This window comes from Cyanistes caeruleus, chromosome 3 (assembly GCF_971803275.1).
Source record: "Cyanistes caeruleus chromosome 3, bCyaCae1.hap1.1, whole genome shotgun sequence".
NCBI classification, from domain to species: Eukaryota; Metazoa; Chordata; class Aves; order Passeriformes; family Paridae; genus Cyanistes; species Cyanistes caeruleus.
The window spans coordinates 88754436-88769597 of record NC_141703.1 but is presented as its reverse complement, the minus strand read 5'-3'; the positions used below and the strand labels follow the sequence as shown (position 1 = coordinate 88769597).

The 15162-nt window shown below is 38.1% G+C and overlaps 1 protein-coding gene across 8 annotated transcripts in view; it reads right to left on the bottom strand.

The window, feature by feature from the left end:
- Positions 1–3476: 3476 nt before the first annotated feature.
- Positions 3477–15162, bottom strand: part of WARS2 (tryptophanyl tRNA synthetase 2, mitochondrial) — a 40083-nt gene continuing 28397 nt past the window's right edge. For 6 of the 8 annotated variants that reach the window (XM_086882810.1, XM_086882813.1, XM_086882816.1 and 3 more), the window contains 4 exons: positions 12265–12345; positions 10449–10534; positions 7681–7799; positions 4711–5679 (listed from right to left, as the gene is read on the bottom strand). In XM_086882810.1, coding sequence (XP_086738936.1) covers positions 5231–5679; positions 7681–7799; positions 10449–10534; positions 12265–12345 — 735 coding nt within the window. In that variant the 3' untranslated portion in view covers positions 4711–5230. Of the gene's footprint in view, positions 5680–7680; positions 7800–10448; positions 10535–12264; positions 12346–15162 lie in introns of all 8 variants that reach the window. The other 2 variants (XM_086882812.1, XM_086882811.1) reach the window with 1 other exon arrangement.

Genomic DNA, 15162 nt, shown 5'->3' with positions numbered 1-15162 from the left:
TAAGACCACGCTATCACAGGCCCTATAAGCCAAGCTTTACAAGCTTGCTGTACTTCCAAACATTTAATAACTTTTAAGGATTTTTGTTCTGCAACTCTTGTCTTGACATTTCATCTTGCAGATACAGCAAATGTAGCACATCTGGAACTGATCTAGCCTTCTGGTGTGGCACAGATTTGCTCTGTTCCTGTCTCACAGCCATGTTGGAATGCTGAGAGCATGACAGCACAACAGAGTTAAGCTCAGTGCTTAACTTTATGTCCACAGGCAGCACGAGACCACTCCTGTAGTGGATAATCTCATCTTCAGTCACAGTGTTCTGTGACAGCAATTTACAACAGTGGCAGAACATCTTCCCAGGTGTTAAACTGTTTACCTGTGCAGGAAGTTGGCATTTGGTTTTATACAAAATAATTGTGACAACAAGGCTCCTGCCTACAAGTGATCACTGAATCTTCCATTTCCATAATAATATGGGACTGTTGCAGGTAAAATAAATACTTCCACAATATGACTATTAGCACAACCAGCAGACTAACAGAAAAGACAGTGAGAATCTGAGCAGAATCTTTTGATAATGAAGAGAATTTTCCATTATTTCAGCTATCATCTGGACAGGACTATACAATAAAAAGCTTAGCTGGGAATTCAATATTTAACAAGTCTTCTTTCACAGCCTAGTGAGCTAAAAAACCCAAACCAAAACACAAAAGCTTTAAGCAGATAAATTAATGTCACATATGATTACAGTTTTGCTGCAGCATTTTTCCCAAAACTGGCTGATGCTAACAGTAAAGTCCCACTATGTAAGAGACTTTAGAAAAGATTCGAGATGTCTGGGTCCTTCCAAGGCTTTTGACTCCACAATACATAGACATTCTTCTTGCAGCTACTGTCAAATTTACCTAGAAAGAATGAACAGATCAAATAATTTAAAGGTAATTAGACTGCCCAACACAGCAAAAAGAGGGGTTTTGTTTTCCTGTCAAGAACAGGTAATATATTTCCTGAACAAAACCCTTTTTCCACTAGACTTCCTATACCAGCTTGCTAGTCTATTTCTCTCTGTGCAGCAGACCATCAGCCACAAAAAAAACCAGGTAGGCAGCATCCAAGAGCTTAAATGCACAGACCAAAATGGTGAAAGAGCCATCTGTTGTACTGAACATAAATCTAACCAAGCTGGAGCACTGAAAGAACACACTTTCATCACCAGTATTTACTACTACACTGTTGTCAGGATCATGATGGCCCTAACCAAAGATAAGAAAACATTTGCTTTGATAACCTATGGTTCCCAAAACATTTAGATGCAGGTCAGTCCCCAAGGATCCCATTTCACTCTCCTTCCTTAGACTTTCAGCTCACTTTTATGAATTCCTCAGCCTTTAATGGATGCAGCCATAATCCTGCAAAGGAACTTTGCTTGAATTGATTGTAGATAAACACACATTGAATCAGAAATATGCAGAAAGCCTTCTGGGGAATCTGAGAAGCCAGGTCATGGTGTTTGAAAACTAAGTATACTTCAACCACATCTTTAAAGAGTTACAATTAAGTTCCGGTATAATGTACAATATCCATTCACTCCAGCTATCTGAGGCAGGGATGCATTCTGGAGCAGTCCCAGGGTTAATTTATGGGGCCAACCATCATTTGTAATCTTTGTTACAGAAAACATTGAATCTAAATCTAGATTCTGAATCTGAATCTAAAATTCTCAGTAAACTCTGTGCTCTAAATTGAAAGCACAGAGCTGAGACTCACTATGTGATATCATGACTTCTTGGGAACAACTAGCTGGAAAAATAAATCTCTCAAGTGTGAAAATGTTTTTGTTATATATTTGCAAGTAATTCACTGTGGAGTTGATGGTTTATCTCTAGAGGTGAGTGGGTTTTACCAGGAGATGCTATGTCTGATACATATGTAGTGATTTGGATCTGCAGTAGGCCAGGTGCACTAACATACAGGAATGGCAAAAGAGAAGATTTTGAGTCTAAGGCGCAAATTACCAACGCATTCTAAATAAAGGATCATTGTTTCTGCTTCCTCTTCTTCAGTGAGCAACACAGCAAGGGGTAAGGATATCTCTCCACCTTTTGGCTCTTTTTACTTCAATTAGGAAAGATGTATTTGGAGCTTTGTCCCACCCTGTCCTGGAAGAACACTTTACAGTAACTTCCAATATACCACAGGGTATGTACATTCCACACTGCAGCTGGGATGAGGAGTGTGCTTCTGCAGAGACTTCCCACCAACTGCACTTCAGCTGTCATCACAGAGAAGTCTTAGAGAATGTGATGGATAAAAACAAACATGAAAATGCGTTTTGGGAGTGCATCTACTTTGTTGCAAACAAACATTAAGTCCCCAGCACTAGAGTTAGTGTCAAACAAATAATTATGAAACACAGAGCATCAAGTCTTCTCCAACAATTGTTCTCTAAACAGCTGTTCTAACTGTTGAATTGTTCTAGCTGTTCTATGTAGAATGGGTGCTTATAAAACATTCCCAAGAAGAAACAGGGAGGCAGAAGAGGAGGGAGCAGCTTGGAATCAATTCATTGCTTCAAGTTCAGCTAATCCACCTGAATGCCAAGATGGTTAATTTTACAGAAAAAACATGCTCTAAGAAAACTGAAATAGGCAACAGATACCTGCAAACATCTACATTTATTGTTTCCTCTCAAGGGATTCTAAAGATCATGGTTGCTAATGGAATCTGGATTATTTCACTGAGCAAACATGTTATTTTGAAAATTCCTCCACAGGAGAAACTAAAATAAAAAGCTAACTCGAGAATCAGTAGGTTAATATATTCATTTTATATAAAGTTTAACTTTTCTGAACATAAAAAACCATATATATTTCCTTAAATGAAGGAAATAGATCAGATGAATAAGACTTGTTTGATTGACATGGGGAAAGGGAAGGAAAGAACCCAAATGTATTATTGAATTAAAAAGAGGCAAATTAGTGAATTTGATTGAAACACAACAAAATATGTAATGCCTTAAACCCCTACCCCAAAGAAAAGGCTCTTTTGAAGAGTTTTTTTCCCTGCTTTACTTACATGATTTTCTGAAAAAGAATCTAACAGTTTTGGAAGATTGCTCAGAATAGTTTAAGTAACAAACCAAAATTACCTGGTCATGTCAACCCCTCCCATGAATGCTCCTATTTCCCTTCCACTGCAGAGAAGATGTGTTGAATGGCAACTCTATCTATTAGATGATTTGAGTATCAGAAGTGTAAAGAGACCTTGAAACTCTGATTTGTCTTTTGAATATATGCTTCTGTCTTTGCTAGTGAAAAAGAGGTACAGGTAGACACTAGATACATTAGTATTAAAGATTTTCAGAGTCTTCATGAGGACAGTGTTAACTTCTCTCAAGGTACATACTGCAGGACCTTTGCTGAAATCAATCTATGTTAAAAAGTGCCACAGTAAACATTTTATGTCAAGTCAGGAAGTAGCAGTAATTGTGTGCTTTAATTTTTCATCTTAGTGCCCTAATGCAGCTGTTAAACACTGACAAAAGTTCTGTAGAACTACATAAATATGTACAGTTATAACACGCCCTTTCCTTATCCACTACGGTTTAGTTGAAACCAGGGACAATTTTTCAATATTATTTCCAGAGGTAATTACTTTAGGCTTGTCTATACTGATTTTGGTTCCAATCACTCTGTCTCCATCCACTCTGCTTCTCTAGTCTTGATTAATTTTAGAAAATCTCTCATCATCAAGTTCTTGCATGGCAGTTCTCTTCTTCAGATTCCTAACAAATAAATACAGGTCTCAGCACAGATTTGGATACACTCAGTCCTCAACTTTATGTTTTGGAAAATTAAATATTTCTTTCTAAATAAACTCATTATAATTAACTAAATACTGCTTTTTAGAAAAAACCCAGAACAACTAATCAACCAACTGCACTATGTAGAAACAACCACCTGAGTTTCACTACCTCAGTCATGTAAGACTGCAATCCTTCACGACAAATGCCACAGGCATAGAGTGGTTATGAGCTCCCAGAGTACAGGATTAACTCAATTTACATTACAGTACAGCAATTTCAAACACAGCACCATAAAGTGCAATGCCATAGTTAAATAAGCTGGCACAGGACTTTCATTACCTTTTAACATGTACTACTACCCCTCTTCAGAACATGGTGTCTCCTTTTGGCAATTTCCCTTTGCCACACATTCCCCAACAAGTGCCACAATTCGTGGGTCCAAGTCTGTGGAACTTCTGAGGCCTCAGATCAGGGCAGGCTAACATTGTTCTCCCATCACTACACTTTCTCAAGGCTCAGTAGTGAAGAGTCCATAAAGATCTATTCAACTATTCTGGCTCTGACCTTGGCACAATTTTTTAAAGAAGCAATTTTGTAAACTTTACAAAAAGTTCTCTGATTCTCAATTCAAGATTCCTTTGATTCAGGATTACATCTTTTCTTCTACACCTTTCTTAAAGCAATCCTAGACTTGCTGCTGAACTGAAAATCCTGGAGCTCCCTGCTAAACAGAACAGCAGGTGAAAAAGGAGCAGCTGAAGCACATGTCATGTCTCACTGAAGTACCTTAGCCCTGACCAGCAGGAAGGCACAAATGGCAGAAATGGAATTCACTTCACATAAACTACATAGATAGAAAAAAAATTCACAATGAATTTGAAGACACTATAGGGAGAAGCAGTAAGTTCTCTCTTCATCATCCTGAGCATTTATTTTTAAATATCTGCTTTTATTCTGGTTGTCCAAAAGCATGTTGAATCACCATATCAAAGCTGAATAATCCCCAATAGGATAAACTGTCCAAGTGTAACAAGATCACATACACAGATAAGTACATTCTTTAGAGGATTACAAATCTTTCTGCTAGATTCTGATCACCTTGCCTACACTTCATCTTCTTGCAGTGAAAAAATCCAAAAACCCACATAGGCAACCTTATAATCTGCTTTTGCACAATTTCTTTGTGAATTGTGATTGCTTCTGTCCTCCCTCTGACTATCCAGATAAGCTTAATGCTGGTCCCACTGGAAATACCTGGCTTCATGCACATTTTAGTGCAATCATATTCAACGTACTCTTTGGATCTTCCAGGAAAAAAAAGTTTTTGTTTCAAACCAAAACGATTAATAATTAATAAATGATTTTATTACAAATAACAAATCTCTGTCCCATGATATAAAAGTCCTTGCAACTACTCAGCAGCTTCTATTGAAATCCCACCAGTCTCCTTATTTCTTGATAAACAGGAACAGCCAGTTCTTTGGCTTTCTCTGCTCCATCCTCTAAAACCTTTATCAGATGGGACTTGTCTTCCTGGAGTTTCTTGATTTCATTCCTGATAGGTGCAAATTTTTGGATAACTGACTCAGCTACCACCATTTTGTAGTGAGCAGTGTCGAGACCTGTGGCTTGGTGCACCACTTCTTTGATGCTAAGCCCTGTTACTGCAGCGTGAATGGACACCAGATTGGAGACACCGGGGCGAGCGGCGGGGTCGTAGGTCACCTCCGAGGTAAAGTCAGTCACAGCTTTGCGAAATTTCAGCACGATTTCATCAGGGCTGTCTGCTATGTTAATAGTAGCCAACTTCTGTGGGTCTGACTTGGACATCTTCACTGATGGATCTCTGAGGGATTTTATTTTCTTTGTTGTACCTTCAAAAAAGAAAAAGAGTTATGAGCTTAGACAATGGTTTCTCATGACAATTGCTAAGAACGATGTGCAGCTATATGATGAAGCTGTTTATCCTTGCTCAAAAATGAATTGTGAGCATAATCATGTATGCTCTGTTTAGTCCTTGCACCCTTCCTGTCCTTCTAAGAAGCCACCTTTCTCCTGTCACAAACTGAATGAAGCCTGTTACATCTCTCCCATCCTCACTAAGCAGGAACTTCTGCTGGGGCTGCTCCTAGTATTTTATGTGGCTCACAAGCTGATTTCCACCCCCCAAATTTCTCCTTCCTTCTATTACTTCATATTACTGAAAGGTTCTGACAGTAGAGAAACAAGTTAACTCCACTGGTAAAAAAAAATATAAGAATTCCATAAACAGTTAATCTCCTTATTTCAGGAAACTCTTCCACTCAAAATCTCTTGGCAATGCTCCTAAATCTCAGTAAAAGCAGTTATTAAAACTCTCTAAGTCAACACTGACCAGCTCTGTTATATGTAAAGCACTGTTCAGATAAGAAAGGTGTGGGTATTGTACCAAGTGCTAAGATAAATGTATGTAATGTAATAGATTAATAGCATTAGGAGAATATTGTGATGTACCTTAACAGCATCAACCCACACTGTTTCAGCATTTCACCAAGAAATATCATTCATGGAGTACATAAAGTATCAGTTATCTACAGAGTACTCACACCAATTGTTTTTAGACACCTAATATATCAAACTAAATTACCTGCATACTGCTCATAGATGGCCTATGCACTCAGTGGAAGGATAAGGGTTCTTCCAGCTTACAGTTCAGATTGCCCCAGAAAGTGCTTTGAAATCCCTTTCTGTCCCTTTTCAGCAAATTTGAAAGAGTGCAGGTAATTCAATTGTCTACAGCTAATGAGTCTGAATATGAGATGAATGTGAATGAGAATGAGTCTATCTTCACCATTCATCTAGGATATTTTGTTGGTTTGCAAATACTTGTGAACTTAAGAAGGAATGCTTTTTGGGAGCAAAATGAATTTTTTTTCTCCTTTCTTTTTTTCAAATGAGCTTTTCATTTAATGGTAAACAGTCTCATCTGCATCACAGGCTACACTCAGCTCCTCTTTATAATGCTTAGTACTCAATTAGAAACTGCAGAGTTTGCAATCCCTAAAATTCTCAAAACTCCACTCTAAGTCTAACACCATTTTTGTCACTGAGGCTTGAAAATTGAGAAAGGTTTATTACTGCCTGTCTTTTGAGAGCTCCTTGCCCTTTTGGGGGCGAAGGTCTCTGCTGTGCATTCCTCTACATTACTTACAACAAAGATGCAACGCTTCATCCTTGCCCAATTCTTCACGTTTCTTAACAAACATGCCATTTGCGCCATCTGACTCCTCCTCACCCCCCCGGCCTATGACCTTATAGCTCAAAAATGGCTGAGAAGATTTTCCTTATAAGTCTTCCTGAGTGTAAGATCAAAAACCGTAAAGTCTTAAGCTCTGTGGCAGACACATATTGAAATATTCAAGCACATATTAAACACCCTTAAAAAAAATTGGAGCGCTGTGCATACAAACCAACTGGCTGTTCAGCATGCTTAAAGTAAACAGCTCCCACTCAGACACTGAAGAATTCTGCTTGCTAGAGGTCTCTTGCCTTGTTACATATCTCCTGAATGAGCAACATGGAATAGAGACCCTACTCTTAAAAGTTCAGTACTTGAAGAGCAAGGCTGACTGACAGCAGTGGAGTGCATCTGGCCCCCTGGACTAGAATACCAGACGTCACATACACTCCTCGACCATAGATTTCTAAAGCCTTATATCTATCTTGGAGTTCATTTTCACAGCCTCTAGTCTCTTGTTGACAGTTTTTAATTTTCCACTCCCTTTATATCAGTTTGCCCCATCTTCTTGGGCCCTGAAACTATTTCCACAATATTTAAATCCATCTTCAACTTAGAAGTGCAGTTATGGGAAAAAAAATAACCAAGACCAGCTCACTTAAAATGGCTTTGGGCACAGGAAAGAATTCTCCATATTTCTTGTTGAAATGTTGTGCTATATCTTGGGCTAGCTCCAGGTGCAGGACTTGATCTTCTCCAACAGGAACACGTGTTGACCTTTTAATAAAAGACAGATACAGGAAACTCAGCAAAGCTCTCTGGTTCTGCTGAAATGTTTCTCAAGACTGTCACAGCTTCTGCCATGACTGAGGGCCAGATTGAGCCAAACACTCATTCCCAGCTAGGTATAGGTACTGTGGGAACAAGATCCTAAACCGAACATATTCAAGGATGACTCTACTTTTTATGCTGAATTGAAGCACATAAGCAAGGGCAAAAATAGCCCTTTGTGAAGACATATATGGCAAAGATACCTGTATGAGCAACTCATTAAACTCAGCTCAAAGAAAGGCTTCTGTGGTATCTCTTTAGAGATCAAAGAGCACATGTTATAGTGTGCAAACAAAGTAAGAAAGATCTGCAAGGCATAAAGTGCAAGCACCTTGTCATGTCCAGCCTCAGGTAAGCATAACTTGTTGTGGAGCTACTACTGAGAAGGTATTGAGGGAAGGAAAGAAGAGTGTTTCTTCCTCACCACAATTGTATAAATCATGTGGTCCAGTGGCTGTATTGTCACAAGTGTTATTAGAAGATTAGAACTGCTAGATTCAAAGGATAATTTGATCTTCTGTATTGAACTCAATGGCTTGAATGCGCTTCTGGAGGGAAACACAATCTGCATCAGAGGACATGAGGAGGTGAAGAATCCATTACTTCCCCTGGTGATTCTTTCCCACAGTTAATCATACTTGCTAAAAATGTATGATTCTTTCAGATGAGGCAGACTTGAAATCTTGCCAGCTTTTGATTACTCTCCCATCCCCCAGTAGATTTTTTTCCTAAGGCTTATGGGGTATTCAGCTATGAATACTGGACATGTTCCAAAGCAAGGAAGTTCACTATGCATCTTTAAAGTTCCCAAAAAATTTCCATCAACACGGTACTCATTCTCTCTGATTCTGAATTACTGGGCCGACATCCAGAAATCAATTTGTCCACCTTTATTCCAAACCAGCCAGCAAGGCAACCTAAAAGCAGTTACAGTAGTCAATAGGAAATTACAGTGCCCTATAACTGAGAGAAAACCAGTTACCATAATCAATATCCTTTAAGCAGGTCAAAAGAAATGTTTCCATATGCCAAAATGGTTCCATATTCACCAAGTTTTCCACTAAACAGAAAACATATTATCTCTATAAAAGTCTCTGCATGATACCTTGCATTTTTCCTTGCTTTTTAAATATTTCTATTCTGGTGCTATTTTTACTCCTTTCTGTCATGTATTTACCTTCTGTCCATTTTCCTGTCTCTTTGATCCTTGGTTCATCTGAGCTAGTACTGTTTCTCCCCCTCTTCCAGCTCTTAAATTTTACTTCGTGACTCCTGTTCTCTTCCTGTGTTTCTCTTTCTCACCAATTCTCATTCCTCAAATTTTGTTTACATTAAAACATTTCTTATTAAAGATATTAAGTCAAATTTCTGCAAAGACATATTGTTTCTCTTTCACTTCCTTGTTTTGTGGTCTGTGTGGACAGCCTGCTGTTAATACAGATAAGCAGCCAACAAACCACTGGCTTTACTAAGGAAAGATGAAACACCTGATCTTATTAGAGGTAGAAGAGACAGACACAGTTGAGCTCAATCAAAACAACATGGTTGCCGATAAATGTGTCTAAATTTCACCCTTAAACATTTGACACTCAAATCACTCAAATATTTGACAATCAGATGGGACTCGCTTTAAATAAAATCATTATAATAGTCAAAAAAATTTTGACTTCTGCTTGCTTCCTTCTATTTTCAGTTAAAATTTAGGTAAATTAGAAATACCATTTCTTGGTCTTCTAACAGTCCTTTCACCTAACAGTGTTTTCCCTACTATGATCAATTAACATGTAATTTCTCTAGATACATTTTTCTGAATTCACAACTGGTTAATCTTGGTTAGTCTGACCTGACATCCTTGTCTTCAGCCCTGTGTTACTTCTCTGTCCCAACCAATACTTACAATTTCCTTCAGAACAATGCCACAAAGTATTTAAGTTCTGAACACAAAAATATTTCATACACGGTGCACTGTCTTTAACATTTACTTACTGAGACAGTTTAAATCATATTATGAAATACAACCAGTCATGACAATGCACTACAAATTCTATCTGCCAGCTTACATGCCTAGGCATGCTGAGTTCCCAGTCCCTCACTAGGGGCTATTTCCAGTGCAGCACACAGTACAGCACAGAACACAGTTCAGAAAACTAAACCAGCCCAGCTGCAGTCAGTAACTCACTCTTTTTCATCAGTATGAACTGGCCTACACAGAATCCCCCACTAATATTGGTATACAACATACAGTTTAAGTACCTCTACAATACACTGAATAAAATAAAGCATAACTACTTTAAAAAAAGCAAATCTGTGTGAATGTGCAATATGTATAATTAAACACCAGTCTGTTATAATTCCCTAAGAATTATTCTCATGTCACCAGCTTATGCTCTTTACAGCCCCGTCAGTAGCTTTTTAATCCGGCTAGATTTCAACCAGCCACTCGAGAGCCTGTCATCCATTTCCAGTCTTCTGGAACTGGTGTGATCTAATCACACACAGCTCCCCTGCTCAATAAGTTAGCATGTTGACCTGACAAGCATTCATTCCAATGCAGCTGCAAAGACATTGCCCATGGGCTCACATTCTGCCTCTTACTTGTACAGCAAAATATCTGCTGCTTGAAGCACAGGGTAAGTCAACAAACCAACAGTTCCTTCGCTATTCTGGCTGGCACGCTTCATCTGTTTGGAAAAGAAAAACACAGAAGAATCACACTTTTGACTAATGGTACCAAAGTCTGTGATTTTAACTAATTAGAATTCTGAATAATCAAGTAATTTATATATGTAGCTCTACAGAAGACAGCGGCATGTAAAATCTTATGAATATATTCTGGGTTATATCCTATATTTATGCATTTCCCAACACTGTTCCGACATTCTAGTGAGAAGGAAAACGGGGTTTCTTTTGTTTTCTGTTTGTAACCTTATTAATGGAAACAATTTCAAATGCAAAACCATCAGGCTGAGTTATTACACTTGCATATTACACATAAATCCTACTTTTTAAATAGTGTCTTCAGCAATAAATTTTTGAAACACTTCATAATAGAGATACAAAATGGTATTAATACCTGTGTTAGAGATCAAGATACAGTGATCACACAGGACAGCCAGTGACAGCTGGGAGAACCCAGAACTACAGAGGCAGAGTACAGTGTTGCCTCCATTAGTTCACAATGCTCCCCATAATCCACCAAATGCATTCAAGTCCCCTACTGCTCCCTGATATGGATCACCTAGATCAAGACAGTCAGGCTACAGATACTAACTCTGTTCTAGTGATGGCATGTCTAAGTTTTACTTTTAGCAATAATTAAATATACTGATCCCCTTGAATTCTGAATTATCTCATTAAGACTGTTCAAATATATTTAGACGTCACTCACACAGTCCAACAGATCCTGTATTCTGTCTACATCTCTAAGTGCCTAGAGTTCAGGAAACCTAATTTGCAAAGCCTAGCACCTGTAATACCTATCTGTAGGTCTGGAAAGTCAATCCAGTCAAAGTAGGATTTAAGAGCTTAACTTTAGAACCTCAGGTTTGAAAAGGTTTGCTTTAATCTAGGCCATGCATTAACACTGGTTGCTGTATTTAAGTTTTACTGGTTTTATTTAATTAAGAAGGAAAACAGGAAAAAAGAAAACATCTGGAGGTATTTAAGATTGCCCTGAACTCTGCAAACCAAACTGTTCTTAAGCTGTTGGTTTTGGTTTTTTTTATACTTTTTCAGATACTTCTCTCTCCTGTCTTTTTCTTTTTCTGTTAACTAAATGTCAAAATAAAATACAAGGAAATTAAACGGAAGAACTTTGTTGATGCAGTCATGATGATGCAACATCAAGATTAAGAAGATGAACATTTGAAACTTGTAAAGGCAAACACTTAAGATACAATATCACTCAGCACATTTTTAGTATTTATAATTCCTATACTCCTCTTCAAACATATGCCTCTTTTGAATACTCTTCCATAAAATCTACAGAGCAGCCACTCCTTGTAGCAGAAAAAGAAAAGCTGTTTATGGAACTCCTTAATCAGCAAGGCCCAAGGTTTCCACTTCAACGCCTTGCATTACTTTGCATTATTAAGCATTGAAATAACACTGAAGGTTCTAGCAAAATCAGTTTAACAACAGTAAACAAACCTCTTATTTAGTCGTTTTTCTGCAAGTCTCTGCGAAAACCACAATTCTGTAGCTTCCAGCAGTTAAATGTTCACTAAGAGGAACATGGAACGATATGTTGAGTGATATGAGAGATGTTTTCTCCCTTCCACCACAGGACTACAGAATTGCTTAAATTGAAAACCAAGGTACAGTTGATATTTCATAGATGACAATTATTTCCAGGACAACATTTCTACTGAATTCCCATAATTTTCTTTTAAATTTACCAAACTGTCCATACCTTCCACTGGGGCAAACGTAGCAGACGTGGCACATTAGTTATGCACCCAAGAATCCAGGCAAGTTCTGCATGCTCAGGAACCTGAAAGTATGATGGTAGAATCTATTTAAATCTTCTTTTATATGCATATTTTCTCAAAGTCAATAAGAATAAATTGCATAAAAGATCACAAAATTATTTATTTATCTATATTACTTTTTCAGTAAGGTCAAGTGACAAGCTAATGGAAAGTTTTGGACACTACAAGGACTGAATGCTCTACAGTAAAATAGTATAGCAAGGTTCTTGATCCTATCCACTCCTAAACAAGAAAGAAAATGCTTTAGCAATAGCAGAGTTGAACACACATGTAAACTCCTTTGCTTGCATACTTGATTATCCTCTGTTGACATGTTTGAATCTTTAAGAGCATGCTGTCTCAAAGATGTTCAAAGTTTCATGCCTGCAACATGATATAACAACTCAGAAGGCAGCTAAAAAGTGTTTGTAAACAATTAAGAATTACTAGGATTGTTAATCGCAATTCTTTTTGTTGTCACATTTTAAATATAGTAATTTCCTAACTAGCAGTCATTGGACTACTTTGGTCACCAATGTGTAAAAGTATCCAACCTCCAGACTACAGCTCAGTGGTTAGAAATACTTCAGGTTGATTCTTACCCTTCTTTCTGCCTTTCCCACAGATTCAGGGGTTTTATTAATTCCCTCATGCTTATTTGACCTGCAATCTTCTGTGCACAAGACAAAATGCAACAGAATACCGGAGTAAAATGAACTTCATGGAAAATACTAAGCACAAGACTCCTATTTCATCTAGAAGGAATCACCATCTGGTTCAAAGTGGTTTCTCATTTCTTTCTTCTAGTCACGGACAGAGATGAGATGGTGCTCTGTTGCACTTGTGTTGACAAGAAAACTTTTTAAAAGCTATGCAGTCATTGATTCAGCTCTGTCAGATGTTGCTTTCGCAGCCAAGACTGCACGTGTGTTTAACTGGATCAGTGGGTTTGACATTACATCAGTTACCAAAACACCAAGTGATCTAAACAGCACTTGTTGGGTTGAATACACAATTCTGGGTCCTACCAAGTTGTACTCATTTCTCATCTTCAAACACACAGTCCTTTCCTAAGTAAGACTAAAGTGCTGAATATGCTGAAGAAAAAGCCTGATAAAATGGGGACAAAAGACATAAAAGTGTACCAAAGGGTAGAGATTTCAGTTGGAATAAAATTCAGTACCAGCAGCTAATGAGTCAGCATCCATCATCCAAATTGCAGTAACCGACTGTGTGAATCAGGAGGTTCTAGGCTTAAACCACAAATCATTTGTCAGGCTAAATCACGGTTTAGGCTACTGTGTTTTACTTGGCAAGTGGGGCAGGTAATTGCTGCCTTTGGTCGGTCATGGTGCATCTACTAAAATGTTACTCATTTAACTACAGTATTCCATCACATTGATTTCATAACTTGGATACAAAGAAACTGGAAGACATGATGATGTACATGAAACTGGAAGATGTGATGATGTATGACACCAGTAGAATAAAGTCTTCTTTATTTTATTACGCAGTCTGCTCTTCCTTTCACTGAGCAACACCCATGGATCACAATCAGGAGTAGCCATTCTCCCAGACAAACTCCATCAGTTTCCTGCTGCAGGTCCTTTTCAAACAAATTCATTAAACAACTAAAACACAAGAATGTAAAAAATAACACTGTACTGGATCACAACAAAGGTGATGCAGCCTTGTGCTCTGTTTCCAGGAGTAGCACTTGGGGCAAACACATGAGCCTACTGCTTCCTACAGTATCTTCCCCTCTTACTTCTCCAGCATCCATAGTTGTTGCAGTAGGGAATATCAGAAGGTATTATCCCTGGCCCAGTCCTGGTAAAGTATCCAGACTCCCCAGGAATGTGTCGATACTGATACTGTTCACTTCATAACCCCATGGAGCAGGCAAGATCCAGAGGCTTAAACCTGACGTGTAAAGAAATAATTTAGCCACTAATGCATCCATGTTTGTTTACTGGTTTTGAATACTACCTGTTTCTTATATTGCACCACTTGCTGAACAATTCCACATCCAGCTTATTCAGTGTTTTTCTGATTTTGTAAACTTTGATTGAATATATGTCTCAGCCCTCTCCTCTTCAAACTGAAGCAACCCTGACTTCTGATTTTTTTCCTTTTTAAGGCAGCTACTCTATCCCCTGCTGCATGAATTACTCTTCTTTGTATCGTATCTAATTCATTAGCTCATTTTGGAGATGTAGACTCTAAAACTTTACTCAATATTCAAAAAATGGGCACTCTAAGGTTTTGTATGGTGACAAAACATCATCTGTCTTATTCACAATACCCTTGCTGGTGATGTGGTGATGATGAGATATCATTAGCTTTTTTGAAAATTGCTTGTGCTGAGCCAATGATTTCAGGGAACTGCCAATGATGACTCCAGGATTTTCTTTCCTACATTGTGTGAAGAAAGTTTAGAACACTTTTACCCAGATTTTTTTTTAAAAATTTAAAGCTTTTCTACCCCTTGTTTGCCTGTCCACTCTGTCTTATGAGTTCTTTTGGAAGTCCTTTCCTTGGCATAGCATTTGGCTACCCATTAGCACTGCTCATGAACTTCTGTTCAGTATCTTCTTCAGGTCATGAAGGAATATGTTGACCAGAACTGCCCCCAGAAAGTATCCCTGAGGAACATGACTGCTGACTGTGCCATTAAAAAACAAACCAAACCAAACCAAAACAAACCCTGAGCATTACAGACTATGTGGCTTTCAACAGTGAAATGAAACAGAGAAGAGACATATTTCTCATATTTGCATACATCTACAAAACAATTTTCAGTTGATTCTTATTGTGTTAGGTAGTGTTTATTGTGCCAT